We start from the raw sequence: 19,734 nt of genomic DNA on the forward strand, positions 1-19,734 counted from the left end.
TTACATGAAGTAGTGACGTCCTGTTAGCCAGCTAGTTAGGTGAAATGTTGCGAGTAGATCAGCCCAATGATTGCGGATCTTGCCTCGGACTTGGACGGAAGTACATCACTTGTTTCTATATTTGCTGTCATTTGGTGATAGATGAAAGTCGCTCTTAGAGTAGACGAAAGCAAATATATCTGCTATGGTACTTCGTACCACGTATACAGGACGAATAGAAAGTGACCCTCAATAGCCAACTAAAATCAAGGTAGGTTGGCAGGACTCACTTGGGCCTCAAAACGCTACCTGGCTAGGATGGAGCACATCTTGTTTTTAAGGGCACCTTATCTTGGCCGTTCGTGAAGACCGGGGGGGGGGGGGGGGAATAAAAAGGACTGGCCTTTTTATATACCAGATGTGATGGGTCGACCCCAGCCATGGCGGTCGTTTCGAAATGCCTCGCCGTAAATAATAGGCTACGAGCAGCCGCCCGCAATGTCACAGACATCCACTTGCTAGATGGATACAGGTTCAGATTGAACCGAAGCTCATGGGTTACGAGTACACCATTCCGTAGTAAATACCTAGTTTACCTGAGCTCGTCGTGAAACCCAGAAAACCCGAACAGTGACGTCCTATAGGCTTAGCTTAGGCTCTAGGTAGATGGTTATAAGGTACCGGTTTACAGGCGTATCATCATTCGTCAAGGCTGGCCGAGGGGTTTTAAAAGTGGTGAACAGTATCCCATTGCACTTTTTTGTATTAGACAATTTTCTCTATGTGGTGAAAATGGTGTGGGTAAGTAGGTGCCTTGGTAGTGAAGATTCGATAATAAGAAACCTGAAGGTATTTGGCCATTCAATCATTTGTCGGTCGGCTGCCGGTCAACGACGAATGCGATCCTTGTGCCTAGCGAATCGCTGGTATCAGAATTCCCCGGCAGTATCGCCGCGAGGACGCGCTTCAACGGCTTTTGACATGGGGACCCGCCGAGCTAATAAGATGAGGCGTCACAAAAAGCATTAGGCATTGCTAACGTGCAACGATGCCAAACCCAATCCCAGCCCGTGTATCAGAATGCCCCAGCCGAAACAGCAAGCGCAACACGGGCGTAGCCGACCGAACTGCCAAGACCGTCCCTCGACCAATTATTGGCCCTCTTGGTCGAGTTTGCTCCTTCTGAGGCACTCCTTGGCGGCCCCTGCAACAGCCTAAGATAAGATACCTTGCTCCGTCCTAGTGTACAGAATATCACAGCGTTTCCTCCGCCATGCGATTAACTCACTAGGCCGCGAAGCAAGCATGGAATAACCTCGCACTCGGCTCTAATAACCCTTCAGAAGGAATGTTGATATCCTCGAAGTGGTGTCATTCTCCACTTCATACCCTGTCTGGGCTGACGATCAGTCCCACCAAAACGCCATCTACCAACAGGGCGCCAAGCCTAGCTATAATCGGTCACACCAGCGCCTGAGGTGGATGTTGGTAAATTCTCGCTCCAGACTTGCCAGACTTGTGTCAATGACTCGTGGCCACCTAAGAGGTGTTTTTTGGTGGGACCAATTCTTGTATGACGAAGTTCGAAGTACATGCAGTCCACATCTTTCCTCATCCTGAGTGACGGGAACTGCCGATGCCGTCGACCTTTGGTCTTTAATGCATCTTGGCTCTGTAGAGGAATGGTAGCGGATTATGACACCTGTAGGGACTAGTTTAAGGTAAGGTAAGCCGAGAAAGCCGGTGGAACCGTCGAATATTTAGCACCTAATATTCGGCCTCTTTTGTTTCGATGGGCAACATGGGGAGGGGTGCGGCCCACGTTCCAGCCTCGAACTAGCCCGTTGGTCGGGTGGTGGTACCTGCCCAAGATGCAGGTGGTTCGACTCTCCTGCTCTATTTCCTCTGTGCACTACTGCACCGGCAATCCTCCCACCTGGTCCCGGCCGGTCGGTGGGGGAGGAGCAATGGAAGTGAAGGGCGGTTTCCACAGGTACCTTGCATACCCCGGCCCCGTTGGCACCCTGGAGGCTCAAAACATCAAAGCCTCAAACCGCCCTTGCCGTCGTCTATCCCCACACACCCCCCCTGAAATGGTTCCAGGTCTGCGTCTGGTCCTACCGTCCCACGACTTCCCCGTGGCCGCCGACTCGCTGTTCATCGTCCCGAGTCAGTTGCCAAGAGCCTCCCTCCTCACCGACACGCTCTGTCGGCTTTCCTTTCGCCTGCCTCCCCCTGATAGGGTGAACTCTAGGATCGCAGCCGCCTGTATGCAGGCATTTGCGGACAGGTATGATCTACGGAAATCGCCTCACGTTTCCAAGTGCCCTGTCTCTTGGCACCTCTCATATCCAAACCCTCTTCCCACGGGTGCTTCGTCCTCCCCTTCTCTCCTTTACTTCCTCGCTGCGTGCATGTACCCAGCTGCCCATTGCTGACCGTTCACCTGCATCGCGGCATCATCAGGCTTCAATATTCACTCATTTCCCAGACCGTGTTACGTCGCGCCTGGGTGCGCCCTTCTCTTCTTCGACTGCCGCTTAGATGGGTCTGTCCAAACAGTTCAGCAGGCTCTGAATACGAACGTCTTTCTCCATTCTGTCGCCCGGCGCATAATCTGGAAATATAGAAAGAGGCGGGCACCACGCTTTCCCTTGTGGAGGTGCTAGTGAAGAGGAACTCGGAAAAGGGGGACGGCGACCCGACTCGCCGGTGCTCTCTGGACGGCTTACAGAAGGAAGTGTCAGACACCTCGACAACGCGACGACAAACAACTCGTCCTCATGGCCGGATACGGCGGATACGATAATAGGAGTAGCATAGGGTCGCTGAAGCAACAGTCTGAGCGAGCAAGATGGACGCCGCTCACGCGCATGTTGCTTTCGGGCGAGATGACCCAGGAGAAGCAAAAAGACCTCACTCCAAGGGAAAAGTTTGATCGTTGGATGGTGAACGAGGGGTATCGCCGAATGTAGGTCAAGAAAACCCGGCCACAAGTCAGCTCCAAACGAAGAGAAGTGTGGGCTGACCGTCATAGTTTTGTTTTTATCTTCATCATCCTCCACGCAATCGTCTTCGCGTTTGGATTTGTCAACTTTGCGGTCAAGGACAACCTCCAAGTCGCGAGGGATACGTTTGGGCCGACATACATGATTGCCCGATCCTCGGCGCTTGTTCTCCACGTCGATGTCGCCTTGGTTCTCTTTCCGGTTTGCCGCACGCTGATCTCGCTCGCCCGTCAAACACCTCTAAATGGAATCATCCAATTCGACAAGAACATCACATTTCACATTACGACCGCTTGGTCTATCTTCTTCTTCTCGTGGGTCCACACGATTGCCCACTGGAACAACTTCGCCCAAATAGCAGCCAAAAATAACCTTGGCTTCTACGGCTGGCTCCTGGCAAACTTTGTGACTGGTCCGGGTTGGTCAGGTTATGTGATGCTGATTGCACTCACTGGCATGGTGATAACTTCCATCGAGAAAACGCGGCGGGCCAACTATGAACGATTCTGGTACACTCACCACATGTTCATCATATTCTTTTTGTTTTGGTCCTTCCATGGAGCCTTCTGCATGATCCAGCCCGACTTTGCGCCCTTCTGCGTTTCGATCGGCACCCAGGCAATTGGTGTCTTCTGGCAGTACTGGATGTACGGCGGCTTTGCCTACCTTGCTGAGCGGGTTGCTCGCGAGATCCGCGGTCGGCATAGGACCTACATCTCCAAGGTCATCCAGCACCCGAGCAATGTGTGCGAGATCCAAATCAAGAAGGAGCACACAAAGACAAGGGCCGGACAGTACATCTTCTTCTGTTGCCCTGCCGTGTCACTCTGGCAGTATCACCCTTTCACCCTGACCAGTGCGCCAGAGGAGGACTACATCTCCATCCATGTACGCGTGGTGGGCGACTTTACTAGGGCGGTTGCTGAGGCTTTGGGTTGCGAATTCGACAAGAAGAAGGGGGACTCGTCCAAGGTTGTCGGTGTGAACCAGGACAACGACGAGGTCGATCCTGCACTCCGAAGGGTTCTGCCACGCGTCTATATTGATGGCCCGTTTGGCTCCGCTTCCGAGGACGTGTTCAAGTATGAGGTTTCGGTGCTGTGCGGGGCTGGTATTGGTGTCACGCCTTTTGCGTCCATCCTCAAGTCGATCTGGTACCGGATGAACTACCCACAGAAGAAGACGAGGCTGAGTAAAGTCTACTTCTTCTGGATCTGCCGCGACTTTGGGTCGTTCGAATGGTTTCGATCACTTCTTCTCGCCATTGAGGCCCAGGACGTGGACAACCGCATCGAGATTCATACTTACCTGACGGCAAAGATCAAGGCTGACGACGCCACAAATATCATGATCAATGACGCCAACGCCGATAAAGATACAATTACCGGCCTCCGGTCACCGACCAACTTCGGGCGGCCTAACTGGGATATGATTTTCAGAGGCATAAGGAAACTCCACACACCATCCGAAGCCGGAGTCTTCTTCTGCGGCCCCAAGGGCCTGGGTAGCACGCTGCATATATTCTGCAACAAATACAGCGAGCCTGGGTAAGGCCCAATGGTTTCCATTCTGCAAAGTACATGTGCTAATTCGAATATAGGTTTAACTTTGTTTGGGGAAAAGAGAATTTCTAGATCAATCTCATTCCAGTTCTCATATTCCGGATTGGTTTCGGCGCCAGCGCTTTGGAGAGATATTGAATTCCAAATTTCTTCTTCCCAGCAAATGCGCGGGTCGCAGAGAGCTGATTCCGCAGGCCTACTCGTCTCGATACCAACAGATGTTATCACAAAATATCAGTCCTGCAAAAGAAGCAGGATAGAAGCAGTCACACTTGGGTAGCAAGGCTTCTTAGTACAACGACGTCACACATACCAGTTCAACGTCCGACACGCATCCATTTCAGGTGGCGGGTCATCTAGACTATGGGGGATGTTAGATAGCGTATCGAACGCATATCGAATGCCGACTTGGGTGGGCCATAGCTGTGTTCTGTATATTTTTGCATCGTCGTCGTCCTCGGACCTACTCCCGGGTCAGGCGCCCAAGTTTTCGGAAGCGCATTTGGATAGGGGATTGACTATATATATTTGGTTAGGGAGTAGGGTGTTGCTGTTGGGTACATATGTGGTCTTTTATTCTTGTATCTACGTAGAGGGTGATAGGGTTACGATTTGGAATAGTATACCAAGTAAAAATAAATGACACACAGCATCCATGCAAAGCATGACACTCCACAGAAAATAGGGGATCCGGATAGTTATGATAGTCCACGTCGACTACCAAGGTAAGGTAATAATAACCTATGTTCATATAAGAGGTGAGAAAGATTATTCCGTGCCGAGTAGACAATACGGTATAGTGTTAAGTGTAACGGTAAATTACTGTGTGCAGGGGGTTTAATTACCCCACCACTCTCATGCCGGCCGCGCCACGAGCCGCGCCACGACTTGGAGCGCGTTCCTCACGCGTCCAAAAGCTGAGCTCATTGGCATGTCGAGTCCGCCAGAACTCCCAAAACCTCTCGACCTCTAACACTGCCCAAGCGAAATTCATCTCTGCAACCAAACTGCGGTGAAGAAATCGGTTTGAAGATGGGTATCAAACAGCTATTTTCCATCATCAAGGACGAGGCTCCAGATGCAGTCAAGGAAGGCGAAATAAAAAACCAGTTTGGCCGGAAAGTTGCTATTGTAGGCTCGCACCATTCTTTTGTCTTCTATTCTTCTCATTGACAGCCTATAGGACGCGTACGAATCTTTGAAGTAACCTGGTTGTTTGGTTGTTCTCTTTCTGACTCTCTGCAGGTCAATGAGCATATACAGCTTCCTGATCGCGGTTCGATCCGATGGCCAGCAGCTAACAAACGAGAGCGGCGAAACGACGTCTCATTTGATGGGAATGTTCTATCGCACACTGCGTATCGTCGAGAATGGTATCAAGCCACTCTACGTCTTCGACGGCGCTCCGCCCAAGCTGAAGTCGGGCGAACTGGCAAAACGGTTCCAGAGAAAGCAGGAGGCGAACGAGGGGCTCGAGGAAGCCAAAGAGACCGGTACCGCCGAGGAGGTCGAGAAGTTCTCGCGTAGAACTGTTCGTGTCACCAGGGAACACAACGCAGAGTGCCAACGACTTCTCAAGCTCATGGGCATCCCTTACATTATCGCGCCGACCGAAGCTGAGGCACAGTGTGCGGTTCTCGCACGGGCCGGAAAGGTATACGCAGCGGCAAGCGAGGACATGGACACTCTCTGCTTCAACACGCCTATCCTTTTGCGCCACCTGACCTTCAGCGAGCAGCGAAAGGAGCCCATCCAGGAGATCCACCTAGACAAAGTTCTGGAGGGCTTGAACATGCAGAGAGACCAGGTATGTGCAGCATGGATATTACAAGCGTTGCTTTTGTCACATGTTTTCTCACCGGTTTGCTTGTCTAGTTTGTCGATCTCTGCATTCTCCTAGGATGCGACTACCTAGATCCAATCCCAAAGGTTGGTCCAACCACGGCGCTAAAGCTTATTCGCGACCATGGGACACTGGAGAAGGTAGTCGAATTCATGAAGAATGATCCGAAATCCAAGTACACGATTCCGGAAGACTGGCCATTCGAGGACGCTCGTGAGCTTTTCTTCTCGCCCGAAGTCCGACAGGCCGACGATCCGCTGTGCGATTTCAAGTGGGAGAAGCCAGATATGGACGGGCTTGTGCAATTTCTAGTTCACGAGAAAGGTTTCTCGGAGGACCGGGTGCGAGCCGGCGGGGCGCGATTGGAAAAGAATATGAAGAGCTCCCAACAGTCCAGAATCGAAGGCTTCTTCAAGGCAATCCCCAAGACAGAGGAGGAGAAGAAGTCGCACAAGCGGAAGCTCGAGGAGCAAAATGAGGCCAAAAAGAAGAAGCTTAAGGAGGATAAGAAAGAGAAGGCGAAGGCGAAGGCGAAACCCCGTGGCACAGCCTAACTGGACGGCGCCTCACTCAGCCGTTGAAATTCGGGCTTGGAGCTAGGTAGTTAGGCCGCTGCCTAGACGTGTATGGACTACGGATGGGTACGGATACATGTGATAATTTCGGCACGGGGAGTATTGGATGGATCGGTAATATTGCTACGATAGCTCTGTCGGGATAGCACTATACGTATTAACATTGATCATTTTGGTAGTGTTCTTTCATGTCTAGTCTACCTGGCGCCTGTGAGGACTTCAAGGTGGCCACCGCACTTCGAGCACTGAACGCCGAACCGTACTGGCGGCCAAGGTGCCTGTGTTAGAGTGTACCTGGTGATCACCTCAGTCCTCCGAACTGCATGCGATATACGAGGAGATGCCTTACGTATCTATCCTGCGCACTCCGTCGAGGCACCAGTCCTCCCTGTTGGGCGAGTTCATATAGTGTGGGGAAATACTGCGTCCATCAAGCACAAAAGGACAGCAAGGGCGGTACTACGGTGGAAACACCCCCCTTGATCTTGTACCCCAGCCAATTGCAGCGCACCAGTCGCCGGAGCCAAAACTTCAGTAGAACCTGGAAACCGTGGAAGTTGCCTCGGCATAGAAAGTGGTAATCCGGGACGCGGCGATTGGTTCATTATTGAAGGTCGCAGCCCGAAGGCTGCCGAACGCGTTCGGCCTGTTTTGGGAGCACATGATCTCTCCGCAGTGGGGGGGGAGCTTTCCCCAGAGACAAGGGGCTGAAGCCCACTTTTCTCATCGCTCTCTTGCACTCATTTGACAAAGCGCTGTTCTAGGCGTACGCTTACCCCCCGCGTAACCCATGCCCGGGAATGACGGTCCTCGCTAGTGGGGTACCATGGCTCCAAATGGCACAGAATCCGCGGGCGGTCTTCGCAACTCTGACGCAGTTCGGTCATTGCATGTGATTGCATGTCTCGCGTTTCGCCGGCCGCTTTAAACCGGCGCAGCCATTTTCGAGAGGAGCGCAGCCCTTTATTGAACAGTCCCTTTCCTCTTCAGCAGGACTTTCCCTTCCCGCACAGTTACCTCACTTCTCAGTTTGACAATTCCACATTGCATTCCACCATTATACCCCACCGGCAACATGTCCAAAACCTTCAGCCAGGCCGAGGTGTCATCCCACAGCAAGTCCGACTCGCTGTGGATCGTCGTCGACGGAGACGTTTATGATCTCACAAAGTTCCAGGACGACCACCCAGGTATGCATCGCCCATTTGTGGGTCAGCCTACAATGCTGCTAAAGTATAATTTTCTAATGTGAATCGTGAACAGGCGGCAAGAAGATCCTCCAGCGGGTTGCCGGGAAAGATGCGTCCAAGCAGTTCTGGAAGTACCATAACGAGGGAATCCTCAAAAAGTACCAGAAGCAACTGCAGATCGGCTCGCTAGACAGCAAGCCTAAGCCCGCCACCGAGGCGCCAAAGCCCGTGCAAAAGCCCAAAGCCGCGCTCGCGGCTGCGGCCCCGACTACCGCCCCGGCCGAGGATGCCGAAGCCTTAGAGCCCTTTGGTCAACAGATTCCCTTCGCCGACCCTAGCTGGTATCAAAGCGTAAGCCGAGGACTTATATCCAGCTATGCGAACATGCTTCTAACGTTAAACGTTTGTAGCATCACTCCCCCTATTTCAATGAGACCCACGCCGCTCTCCGCGCCGAGGTTCGTGAGTGGGTCGAAACCGAGATTGAGCCCCATGTCACCGAGTGGGACGAGAAGAAGACGGTTCCTGCGGAAATCTACAAGGAGATGGGTCGGCGCGGCTATCTGGCGGGACTTCTCGGAATTCACTACCAGAAGGATTATGTCAACAACCCAATTCAGTCGGTGCCTGTTGAGAAATGGGACCTGTTCCACGAGATGCTGCTGACGGACGAGCTGAGCCGTACCGGCTCTGGTGGCTTTGTGTGGAACCTGATTGGCGGCTTTGGTATCGGGTGCCCACCCCTCGTCAAGTTTGGCAAGAAGTCTGTCGTTGACCGCGTCCTTCCTGGAATCCTCAACGGCGACAAGCGTATCTGCCTGGCCATCACCGAGCCCGACGCTGGAAGCGATGTAGCCAATCTTTCCTGCGAGGCTAAGCTCACCGATGATGGGAAACACTACATCGTGAACGGCGAGAAGAAGTGGATCACCAATGGCATCTGGTGCGACTATTTCACTACGGCAGTGCGTACCGGGGGCCCAGGCATGAACGGCGTCAGTCTTCTGCTCATCGAGCGTGACTTTGGTGGCGTCTCCACACGCCGCATGGATTGCCAGGGCGTTTGGTCTAGCGGCACCACATACATCACTTTCGAAGATGTCAAGGTCCCCGTAGAGAACCTGATCGGCAAGGAGCATCAGGGATTCAAGGTTATTATGACCAACTTCAACCACGAGCGCATCGGCATCATCATCCAGTGCCTTCGATTCTCTCGTGTGTGTTATGAGGAGTCGGTCAAGTATGCGAACAAGCGCAAGACGTTCGGCAAGAAGCTTATCGACCATCCTGTCATCCGCCTCAAGCTGGCACACATGGCGCGCCAGATCGAAGCCAGCTACAACTGGCTTGAGAACGTCATCTACCAGTGCGAGAAGATGGGCGAGACCGAGGCTATGCTTCGCCTGGGCGGCCCTATTGCTAGTCTCAAGGCTCAGGCAACTGTGACGTTTGAGTTCTGCGCCCGTGAGGCTTCTCAGATATTTGGCGGGTTGTCCTACTCACGTGGTGGACAGGGTGGCAAGGTTGAGCGCCTGTACCGTGATGTCCGGGCTTACGCAATTCCCGGCGGAAGCGAAGAGATCATGCTCGACTTGAGCATACGCCAGAGTATGAAGGTGGCAAAAATGCTGGGCATGAAGCTCTAGGGGGCAGTGGATCGGTGGGGACAGAAAAGGAGCATGTACATTGGAGTACTGTGATTGTATTACTGCTATTTCTCTTTCTTTTGTCGCATTTCTACACGTCACTTCAGCGAGAGCCTAGAGAATAATTACATACTGGATATAAATCAATTATGAACACTTTGTCATATCTTTCTTACAATGCTAGCTTCGATGAGTTGGTAAAAAGGAGGCACTCAATCCTGAGTTGCCCCGACACCAAAAGTTTCACCACTTGTAGGGGGGTTTGCTACGCCCGGCAGAGATTTCAGACATGAAGTCTAGTTGAAATACACTAGTGAGATTCAGTTCATCGCAATGTTAGAGGTGTTGCATCACGTTCCCTTTATAATTGCCCTGTCAGCATCCCCGCTTCAAGTTTGCAAGAAAAAAGTGAACAAGGAGCAGAGTCCTATCTGATACAGACGTAGTAAAATAGCCGGATGGGACCAACGAAAACCTAGCAATACAGTCCGATTAACACCGCGACCAACATCAACAAGCCACATAATTCATTGGACATCTTGCTACTGAGAAAGGAAAACCAAGTGTCATGCGCAATAATTAGGTTGCGAGGAAACAGGGAAACAACCGACGGTATATACTAAGGGTCAGATTCCAGGGGCACTGCAGGTGGTTTGTGGTGGAAATGCAACAAGGCCGAACCTGTGTTTATTTGAGGAGTTTAGACAGGGGAAACTGTACCATCAAGCGTATTTCGAGAAGAGTAAATCCCAAAACACACCGAGAAGTTAGGCACAGGCTCATGAACAACAGCAGCCAAAGTCACAAAAAAATGCTGGCACTTTGCTCCCGAAGTCTGTCGACTCAAAGACTTCGGGCACTGGGAACTGAAACAATCCATCATACACGGCAATTTTGGTGATATCATTTATTAATTTTAAGCTTGCTCTGGCGAAGGATAGACACGCTGAATATAGATATGTTAGCCTCAATAACCTATACAGAGCAGACGAGACGTGTTGAAAGTTGGGTAGTTATCAGAGAAAGAACAATGTAGGTGATTTGGTTATAATCATTAAAAAATTCATAAACAGCCTCTTTAAGCGAATCTATCATCATGTCATGGGATGGGTGATGGGTAGAGAAGGAAGAAATACGTACGCAGCATAAATAATCCCGAGACGGCCGCAAAATAATCGGCGTAACGAGCAGCAGGAAAGGCGCTTCGCATTGGTACAACTTTCCAATTCTCTCTAGGTAGCCACCTCGTCTACGCTACGTAGTACTGTTGTGGATGCTCTTCACACATTAGCGTCCGCCGAGACAGTGTGAATGTCGATTCCGTATGTCTCCTTAAGCCTCTGGCGTCTCCGTTCCTCGTAACCGGGTGGGCGAATAGCTGATAGACGGTTAAAATTAGCATTCTGTGGCAAACACCAAAAGTGACAAAACGAAATAACTCACACCGGCCCTCGCCAACCTCGGCTAAAGTCTCCTTAATCGGACGCCTCCTGCTCTGGCGCAGCATTTCTTTCCGCTCATACTCGTCCACGTTTGGGTCTTTGGCGAAACCCTTCAGGCTGCCACCAGTATATTCGTAAACGGAGAGTATCACGGCGGTCAACGCTCCCCAGCCAAGCACACCGGGTATTCTGCCAGCTAGACAGTCTGTCAGCGCGATGGACACACGGCCAAGTTCACACGGGTTTGCGAGCTAGGGTACCAGCGTACATCGAACGCCCAGAATTGAACCGGCAAGAAAGCCACCAATGGCGTTGTTGTAGTGATCATCCTTTGCCCGGAGGTTGGCAGCAGCGCGGTGCGAAAATTCGTAGACACCACCGACAGCAGCTTTGAGAATTGTTAGCACAGGTTGGAACCAATGTGGCGCGAAAGACGAAGAAGCCAGACATACTAAAGGTTGCAATGGTAGCACCACCGCGGGTGAAGATACCCCAGGCTCCAACGTTGCGTTTCTGCAGCGAGTTCTGGATAGCGGCTGCGAAGAGACCAGCTCCGCCCGTCACGAGGGCGCCATTCACGCCAGCTGCAATGGCATCTTTGGGACGATAGTGGTCGTCGTCCCCGGTCGGCGCCATTTTTCGCGCTGCTCGTGTGGACGAGGAAATGTTGTAGGATGTGGTGGGAAAGGAAGGTAGTTATGGACGTGAAGAGAACCGGGTCGCTAGGCAATTGGTGAGGGAGCGGAGACAAAATGACGAGGGTTTATTCCAAGCCCCACTAGTACGGGACGGTCTAATTGGCTCGAATGAGATGTTTTGGTGGAGAGGCGGGGTCTAATTTTACAGATTACGTAAATGACGGTGGGACAACCTGAGTAATTCAAACGGATACGCATGTTGGTAATGATACGACGGAAGAGCTGGGTGGCGACGGCCTCTTCAGGTGTACTTTAGCTTCCCGTTCTACGGTACGATCCGCTTCGTGGAGATGGAGTGTAGATTTCCTCGGAGAATTCATCCTACGTCCGTTTCTCTCAAACTTCTATGCTCTCATTTTAGATTGGAAGCGAGGACGGAGTTTCAGAGCTGGATGGGAAGGCCAAATAGTCCGTAATCTAAGCGGATCACCTCAAAGACCTAGGAGTAAAGACCTTGCTTCACGATAGCGGATCGGTAGGATCTTAGGCTACGATAGGACTAGGATGCGAGAATTGCGTAAGTAACGTCGTGCACAGTATGAAGGCTGAGGCGTAACAAGCGTCGCTAACAAAGCACACCCTCAATCAAACCTTACATACGGAGTATGTACGGAATACATGGGGCCCGCCTTTGGTAGGTTAGGTAGCCCAAGCTTGTCAGCCACGAGGCTGCGTCAGGTCCTCCACACTTGTTAACCAACATCCCACTCTTTGACACTGAATCAAAGTCAAGACGGCGTACAGCACTGTTGTCTTGTCTTTCTGCCAGACTTTTTTACTCCACGAGTTGCGACACTGATTATTCGCCTAGGCAGCAAGTTCGTCTGCTGGGCGCCATCCAGGCTAGCGGTTGGAAGGAGCTAGGTAGCTTCCTTACCAGAGCTCCTACCTTGCCTTCAGGTAGGCACGGAAGGTACTCCAAACCTGACTGCGGTACCTCAAGCACATAAGGTATCTATCTCACCCACCTCAGGTACCTTACCTTCCTTGCAAGTTAGCTCTACCGCTTTGCAGCTGCCGACCACCAACCACCATAGCAGCAAACAAGAGGTGGCCAATCTATCGGTGCCGCGCGAACATCTTATGTGGGCAGCCTCAAAGCCATATCCCTAAGGTATCTAGGCCGTCAACGACCGACACGACTTCAAAAGTAGGTAACACGTCGGGATTTTGACACGCACGGTGTCGTCGTCTGTTGCCACTGCAATCCGTGTCCCTCGCCCCCCTCCAACATGGCCAGCGATTCTTCATCTACGCACGTCGCTGGGTGGATTTACTGGCAGTGCAACACGTTCGCGCAGTATGGCTAATATGTCCTCAACAGTGCGTGTTGAAGAGCCTGAAGTCCCAAATACACGTGAGATACACCCTTCTCCCCCTTCTCCTGATTATGGAAGTTGACAACACCCTCTAGCTGGGCGGCTCGCTACCCGGCTCATCAAGGACTGGTTTGCTGGGCGTTTACTAAACGACGGGGAGAATGAGGGCGTGTATAACTTTGCATGTCCCGCCCTGCGGGATCCTTTCGGCCGGGTCCCCGATGCAGATTCGGATCACGAGCTCGCAATCACCCAGTCCCAGAGTTATGACCAAGATCACGACCCCGAGGGCAAAGGCGGCACCTTGCTGTCGTGCATGTGCAGGTTCTGCCGCCACCACTTCGTCTTCAGAATCTCCCAGGGCCTCTGTCGAAGCACTTCGGCAAACATGATGCACCATTTTCTCCCAGCTGGAATGCAGTGGTTCGACAATGTGACAGTTGAAAACCGCCTCATTTCCCCGCTGTTTCCGCTCAGATGCAAAATTGCGTACAAGTGCTCAGATTGTGGGCAAGATGTGTTGCTCGAGATCACGGTGCCGCGGCTTGCCCCAGAATGGATCAAGATGATTACCGACGAGCAGAGGATCAGAGAGTCGCTGAGAGTTGCCAGAGAGGAAGACCCCGAACGATATCATGACGTTAGCCCAGCACGGGAGGATTTCTATGCGATGACCTCGCTCTCTACTCTCAATCAGTATTTGAAAAATGTGCTTGACGATGGTGGATCAGGAGCCCGCAAGAGAATCTCGTTTCGAAATAAGACTTTTTCGGTGCAATTCGGGCCTGCTTGCAAGCATATATTTGAATACCTTGGCTTCGAGGTAGAATTCGATGAGGAGACGGGCGACCATTACTGGCTGCCCCCGCAGTTGCTCCCTCAGGAGGGGAAAACGCCTCTAGGGTCCAGGAGAGCATTCTACGAAGACGTGAGGAGTGAGGTCCAAAGCCTCTTGGACGAAACCCCGCCTTCAAACCAGCCGGTCGTGAGGCCTATATCGGCCAAGGACCCCTTGGAGAGAGCCCTTGGCTGCGACAATGTCAATCAACGACGGAGCAGGCTTCCCATCGACAATGATGATGCGGCCGACTTCCAGACTCTCGGCGCAACAACGGACTCTGACGAATCCATGCTGAAATATGCCTACAGCCACCAAATCCGGACTGACCCAGCACACAAGAATGTCTATCTTGAAGCCCTAGGCCGGTTGGCTGGCCGTAGGGACATGGACTTCCAGCTGTTTGTTTTCAAGCAACAAGAAGATATACAAACACAGTTTGCCAAGCGAAATCCCGCGCCTCCTGGCAGCGACGACATAACGGATAAAGCCTATGCTCACTTCGGCCTCAGTAAAGACAGCTCCGGGGATGCGGTATATTTCATCAACGTGTACAAGACATATCGTGAACAATCCCCAGCACAGAAATCTCAACACCGGCTCAACCTGCTCCGGATCGGCGAGCATCGTAAAAGCCAGGCTATTCTGGACGAGGTGTACAAGACAGAGATGGAGCCTACTGAGGCCTATTCGTATCTTGCTGCTGAGCCGACTTGGCCCATGGAGAGTATTGCCGTTCTGGCACAAAGTTCGGTCATGGTTAGTCCATGCCTCTATTTCTGGTCAGCCGACAAAGCTAATACTTTACAGGACACTGACCTACAGCTTGCCATCATGGCCCTTGATGCGATCTCCCGAGACCGCCCAGTCGATGACCCGACTAGACCCGCTTTTGAGACCATATGCGCTGACCTGCGTTCACAACTCCCGCAGCCAAATGCTTCGCTCACTGACAAGACCGAGCTACCTGGGCCCGGTTCAACTGACATGGGAATTCCTGTCGGCCTCGGCAACCTTCGGAACACTTGCTACCTTAATAGCATCCTGCAGTACTTCTACTCTGTGAATGCTGTTAGGGATCTCGCCTTGAGTTCGGACCAACCTGCACTTGAACCCAGTGAGCAGGGTGTGCGGACTCTTCTGGGAAACATTGATGCGTCTGACTTGGAACCCGGCAGGGCCTTTGTAGGCCATGAGTGTGAGTTATCTTCTGAACACGAAACCTTGGCCTTCGGCTAGTATACTGACGCTTGTGCTCGTATGAACAGTCTCTCGCGAGCTATCTGTGTTGTTTAGGACTCTAGAGGGATCCAGGGAGAGTTCCATAACGCCCAAACAACGCCTTGCCAATGCTGCCTTGCTGCGACCTGAGAAACTCCGTACACAGTCAGCGAACGCGGCGGGCACGTCGGATACTGCTGCTGCAGATGCGCCGCCGTTGCCACCTCGCGCGGGAGAGAACAGCGAACCAAAGATTTCAGTCGATCCTGCGCTTCCGAGTTCCGAGACCGCTAGCGATGTTAGCTCGCAAACATTGGTAAACCAGCCTGACGATGAATCTTCCTATGTCGTGGTCGGCCATGCCACCCAGAAGCCCAATTCTATAGCCGCAGATGCGGATATGATTGGCGAACTGTCTGCTTCCGACCTCGTTGGTTCTGCGGGCGATGCCGTTCCGGACAATTCCAAACTGGCCATCGAAGAGCTCGCTGCTGAACTTGACAAGCCCAATGTTGGATCCGATCAAATGGATGTCGACGAGGTAATGGGAAATGCTATAGACCACCTCCGGGCTGCATTCAAGGTCACCCGCATCGGGGCTTCCGACAATGTTCCGGATCCTATTGAGCAGGCCTTCTTCTCAACCTTTATTGACAACAGGAAGAAGGTTGGCGAGGCCGCTTGGAACCACTCCACACGGTCGGATCGCTGGGTGACGGCATTCCCCGCCAAGTCAGGATCGCGCGACCTCTATGACGCTCTAGCTAATTCGTTTGACCTGGAACCACTGGCCCCCGACCTTTTGTCTTTCACCACCATTGAACGGCCTGCACCAAATTTTCACATTTGTATCCAGCGCTCTGACGGGGTCGGAAAGAACGCAAACCCCATCATCATACCCGAGACTCTATACCTCGACCGTTTTATGCACACCGGTGAGGGCGACTCTAGGCTTTTTAGGGCCAAGAAGCGAGCCTGGGACGTCAAGACAAGACTCAATGAGGTGTTGCAACCCGTGAATGACGATGCGCCAAAGGAGACAAGTGTGAATGGCACGACACCAACTTCCAAGCTCAACGTTGAGGACATGCCCAACAAGGACGATGTTGACGAATATCTGAGGGTGGGGGTGTCTGATGTCCTAGCACTCAGGCCGGTAGCCGCTAGTGAGGCGGACGCAGAATGGAGTATTATCAATTCTGCCATTAAAGAGATTCTCACCAAACACCCAACCACGACATCCGAGACTTCCCCCATGGATATTAGCGAACCGGACTCGAATGTTGAGAGGAGTTCTGCAATACCCTCATCAGAGCTCGAGGGTTTTTGGGACGAATTCAACAAACGGCAGACAAGTGAGAAGGAGATGCTCATGCTCGAGCGTGCAGCCATCTTCGATAGCATGCACAGAGTCCCCTACCGCCTGCATGCCGTAGTCTGCCATGCCGGATCTACCGCTTCCGCTGGCCACTACTGGGTATGGATACACGACTTCGAACAAGACATTTGGCGCAAATACAACGACACCAGGGTCTCTGTCCACAGCGAAGAATCTGTGTTTGAAGAGTTGAACACAAAAGGCGAACCGTACTACCTTGCATATGTTCTAGCCAAGGATGCTCACCAACTTGTCAGCATCCCACGGCGTCGGCAGCCAACGCCAGAATCTCAACCGCAGGGGCTCCAGCCACCTGATGGTGATTCTGAGATGACCGATGTTCGGTATAAAAAGACCGCAGCCGAGCACGTTGAGGACATTGGGATGGATTCCCTACCCTACGTTGCCTAGATACTTTCCGAAGCCCGGGCTCGTTACTTTAGTAGTTTTTCTAGTTCACCGAGGCATGCGACCTGTACATGATTATCAGACCCTGCATGATTTCTTCTTGCCTTGTCATTTCTACTCCGAAATTGGAAGGGTGAAGGATCCGGGGTCGTGAGGCAATTCTTTATGACTTGATGTATTGTAGAAAAATGTACTCTGTAGCTAAGGTGCTATAGCAGCAAGCAATCACCCTTGCAAACTCAATCATCACATTTCTGTAATATGTTGGGCAATATCTTAGAGTAGTCCGTGTTGTGGCTCGCAAGCCTCGAAAGGCGCTTGTCGTTTGAACTTGCACTTTGTTACTTGGTACCAACCGTGGGGATGCCTCTGATTGCTTTGTCTAGAGGCGGAAGTTTACCTACGGCTTTACAATATTGTTCAGATCGAACATGGCAATACTTCTTGCCTTTGAGAAGCGTCCACAAAATAATTTCTCGAAAATCCTGCTGATATGATGGATATGCACAGTGAACATGTCTTCCCCTACTCGTGCCAAAATAGCAGTAGAATCTTTTCCGCCCAATGTGACCCTGATTACCATATATACCCCGTCTCGTTGCTGTGCCGGTTTTCCGTACCCTCGTCGCCGCATGTCTGCCTCCCTAGGGCCGACACCATACGTCGTGGTAGCCAAATAGAAGAATAATATCGTAATCAAAGCCTCCCAAGTTCCCGCTACCTATACCGTCTCTCCTCGCTCTCCGTCTCGAAGTCAACAAACTCTCTCTCCTCTTCACTCTCTCAGTCCATGATCTGCCGCAACACGCGTATACTTAATATCATGACCAAGAGGCCGATGGTGACGACGATCAGCAGCGTGAAGCTGAACCAGCCCATGACCATGGCCGAGGTTCCGACGCCTGCCAGCACACTCCCGTTGCCAAAGTCCTGTGCTATGATGCTCGCGGCCACTGACGCCGTGTGCTGCCACAGGACAGAAACCAGGACGAAGATGGATGCGATGAATATGATGGCCAGCGCAACCTGGCTCACGGGCCGGCTGGGGAACGGCTTGACTTCGCGCTCTGAGCCTTCGCTGTCCTCTTCCTCGTGCCACCCCGGAAACGTCGCCAGCAGCAGGAGGCAGATGAAGGCGAGGATAATAGCAATGATACTAAAGGAGGGGTGGGAAAATCGACATGTTAGAGCGAGAGCATTGGGAGATAGGACGTCGAGGGAGGAGAGGCTCACAGAAGATAAGGGAACACGATGCTGTCCTTGAACTCGCTCGCGAGCCAAATGAGATTCAGAGGGTCCTGGTCTACCGATATCTCGTTGGCCAGCGTCGTCGCGTTGTTGCTGCACAGCCAAGAGCCGCCTTCAGGGTTCACGCAGATGCCGAAGTAGCCCACGCGCGCTTGAAGCCGTGCTCCGCCAACAATGTTGCTGATGGCTGTATTGACATTGTAGTCGACCTGCGCTGTGTCGGGCACGGCCGTGTAATGTTGGTAGTAGAGGGAGAGAAGGAAAATGTCGGGAATAAGAGGTGAGGATGATGAACAGCCGGCAAGCAGGAGGGCTGTAGAGCGCAGAGAAAGGAAAGAAAAACAGCGTCAGCGACTAGAGGGATTGTGCGGCCACGAGCCCGGGGAATCTAGCCTTCAAGGGGGGGGAGGATCGTACATAGTAATATGATTGCCACTGCTATCAAGATCATCAACACGTGGTGATATCCCAGGAATGGCACCCACCCTGTAACGTTCCTGTTAGCAAAAGCACATCGTGCCCGAGGAATGAGGGTTACCTACGGTACCATCCCAGCTGAAACCTCTCGGTAGCCATCTTTAGTCGGCTACTGTGGCGTTTTCTCGAACGTCTTGTCTCTGATGCCGCTTGCGGAGCCCACACCTGCCCTCCGCAGTGCCGGAGTGACGGGTCGGGTCGGGCAGCGCCTCCAGCACTCTTCTGTCAAGGCTGAGGAATGTCCTTTTGATGATTGTATGTACTGCTAGCCTTAGAATGTGGGTGGCGCCCGTCTGACTCTTAGCGCCTACTCGAGCCTCGTCTCGGTTCGTCTTGTCTTGGAAACTCGCTTGTGGTGCGTGTGTCTGGCAGCGCCCGTCAGGAATGCGACGGGGGGTGATGGGCTGGAACGAGAAACGTGATTCTAGAACAAGAGCAAAAGGTTAAAAGGGAGAGGGGACTCCTCAATCTGATGGTGTCTTATCGGGGCTCAGCAACTTCAAGCCTTGGTCGCAAAGCGAGAGCGCAAGAGTCCGGGTGCGTTGTCTGGCAGCGCCCTTCAGGAATGCGCCGGGGGGTGATGGGCTGGAACGAGAAACGTGATTCTAGAACAAGAGCAAAAGGTTAAAATGGGGTGAGGGGACTTCTCAATCTGGTGGTTTCGTATCGGGACTCAGCAATTTCAAGCCTTGGTCGCAAAGCGAGAGCGCAAAAGAGAGTCCGCGACCAAGATGTTTAGAATTGAGGCGGCGTTTGAACACAAAACACAATCGGCTGCCTTGCTTGCTGCTACGGCCAGGGGAATGCGTCAGAGGACACAGAGACAGATGGGGATGGCTGTTGTTGGAATGCGCAGAGGGTCTGCGGCAATGTGCAGGCAGAGGAGATGACCACACCTCCGG

At 52.3% G+C, this 19,734-nt stretch overlaps 7 protein-coding genes across 7 annotated transcripts; 5 read left to right on the plus strand and 2 right to left on the minus strand.

The window, feature by feature from the left end:
- Positions 1 to 2,762: 2,762 nt before the first annotated feature.
- B0T26DRAFT_741864 (ferric reductase NAD binding domain-containing protein) lies at positions 2,763 to 4,621 on the plus strand (the record flags this gene model as incomplete). The annotated part of the gene is made up of 3 exons (XM_060444025.1): positions 2,763 to 2,950; positions 3,017 to 4,534; positions 4,588 to 4,621. The coding sequence occupies 3 exons, from the start codon at positions 2,763 to 2,765 to the stop codon at positions 4,619 to 4,621; spliced, it is 1,740 nt and encodes a 579-aa protein (XP_060294317.1).
- Positions 4,622 to 4,728: 107 nt separating this feature from the next.
- On the plus strand, positions 4,729 to 5,256 carry B0T26DRAFT_350921 (uncharacterized protein). Its single transcript, XM_060434556.1, has one exon. The coding sequence runs from the start codon at positions 4,920 to 4,922 to the stop codon at positions 5,190 to 5,192; it is 273 nt and encodes a 90-aa protein (XP_060294318.1). The 5' UTR covers positions 4,729 to 4,919; the 3' UTR covers positions 5,193 to 5,256.
- A 102-nt stretch (positions 5,257 to 5,358) lies between these two features.
- Positions 5,359 to 7,145, plus strand: B0T26DRAFT_715880 (PIN domain-like protein). Its single transcript, XM_060442255.1, has 4 exons — positions 5,359 to 5,680; positions 5,733 to 5,737; positions 5,795 to 6,356; positions 6,425 to 7,145. Exons 1-4 carry the CDS (start codon positions 5,582 to 5,584, stop codon positions 6,944 to 6,946), a joined length of 1,188 nt encoding a protein of 395 aa, XP_060294319.1. The 5' UTR covers positions 5,359 to 5,581; the 3' UTR covers positions 6,947 to 7,145.
- An 897-nt stretch (positions 7,146 to 8,042) lies between these two features.
- B0T26DRAFT_651899 (acyl-CoA dehydrogenase/oxidase) lies at positions 8,043 to 9,803 on the plus strand (the record flags this gene model as incomplete). The annotated part of the gene is made up of 3 exons (XM_060438317.1): positions 8,043 to 8,157; positions 8,231 to 8,508; positions 8,568 to 9,803. The coding sequence occupies 3 exons, from the start codon at positions 8,043 to 8,045 to the stop codon at positions 9,801 to 9,803; spliced, it is 1,629 nt and encodes a 542-aa protein (XP_060294320.1).
- Positions 9,804 to 11,083: 1,280 nt separating this feature from the next.
- Positions 11,084 to 11,881, minus strand: B0T26DRAFT_677391 (uncharacterized protein; the record flags this gene model as incomplete). The annotated part of the gene is made up of 4 exons (XM_060440094.1): positions 11,084 to 11,181; positions 11,247 to 11,450; positions 11,514 to 11,633; positions 11,698 to 11,881. 4 exons carry the CDS (start codon positions 11,879 to 11,881, stop codon positions 11,084 to 11,086), a joined length of 606 nt encoding a protein of 201 aa, XP_060294321.1.
- A 1,364-nt stretch (positions 11,882 to 13,245) lies between these two features.
- Positions 13,246 to 17,110, plus strand: B0T26DRAFT_753164 (uncharacterized protein; the record flags this gene model as incomplete). Its single annotated transcript, XM_060445635.1, has 4 exons — positions 13,246 to 13,300; positions 13,358 to 14,859; positions 14,911 to 15,298; positions 15,369 to 17,110. The coding sequence occupies 4 exons, from the start codon at positions 13,246 to 13,248 to the stop codon at positions 17,108 to 17,110; spliced, it is 3,687 nt and encodes a 1,228-aa protein (XP_060294322.1).
- Positions 17,111 to 17,838: 728 nt separating this feature from the next.
- Positions 17,839 to 19,117, minus strand: B0T26DRAFT_351031 (Ca2+ regulator and membrane fusion protein Fig1-domain-containing protein). Its single transcript, XM_060434557.1, has 4 exons — positions 18,898 to 19,117; positions 18,773 to 18,841; positions 18,341 to 18,668; positions 17,839 to 18,263 (listed from the first exon to the last, which is right to left on the minus strand). Exons 1-4 carry the CDS (start codon positions 18,929 to 18,931, stop codon positions 17,891 to 17,893), a joined length of 804 nt encoding a protein of 267 aa, XP_060294323.1. The 5' UTR covers positions 18,932 to 19,117; the 3' UTR covers positions 17,839 to 17,890.
- Positions 19,118 to 19,734: the final 617 nt, after the last annotated feature.

The sequence above is a fragment of the Lasiosphaeria miniovina genome, assembly GCF_030549165.1.
Source record: "Lasiosphaeria miniovina strain SMH2392-1A chromosome Unknown B0T26scaffold_5, whole genome shotgun sequence".
Taxonomy (NCBI): Eukaryota; Fungi; Ascomycota; class Sordariomycetes; order Sordariales; family Lasiosphaeriaceae; genus Lasiosphaeria; species Lasiosphaeria miniovina.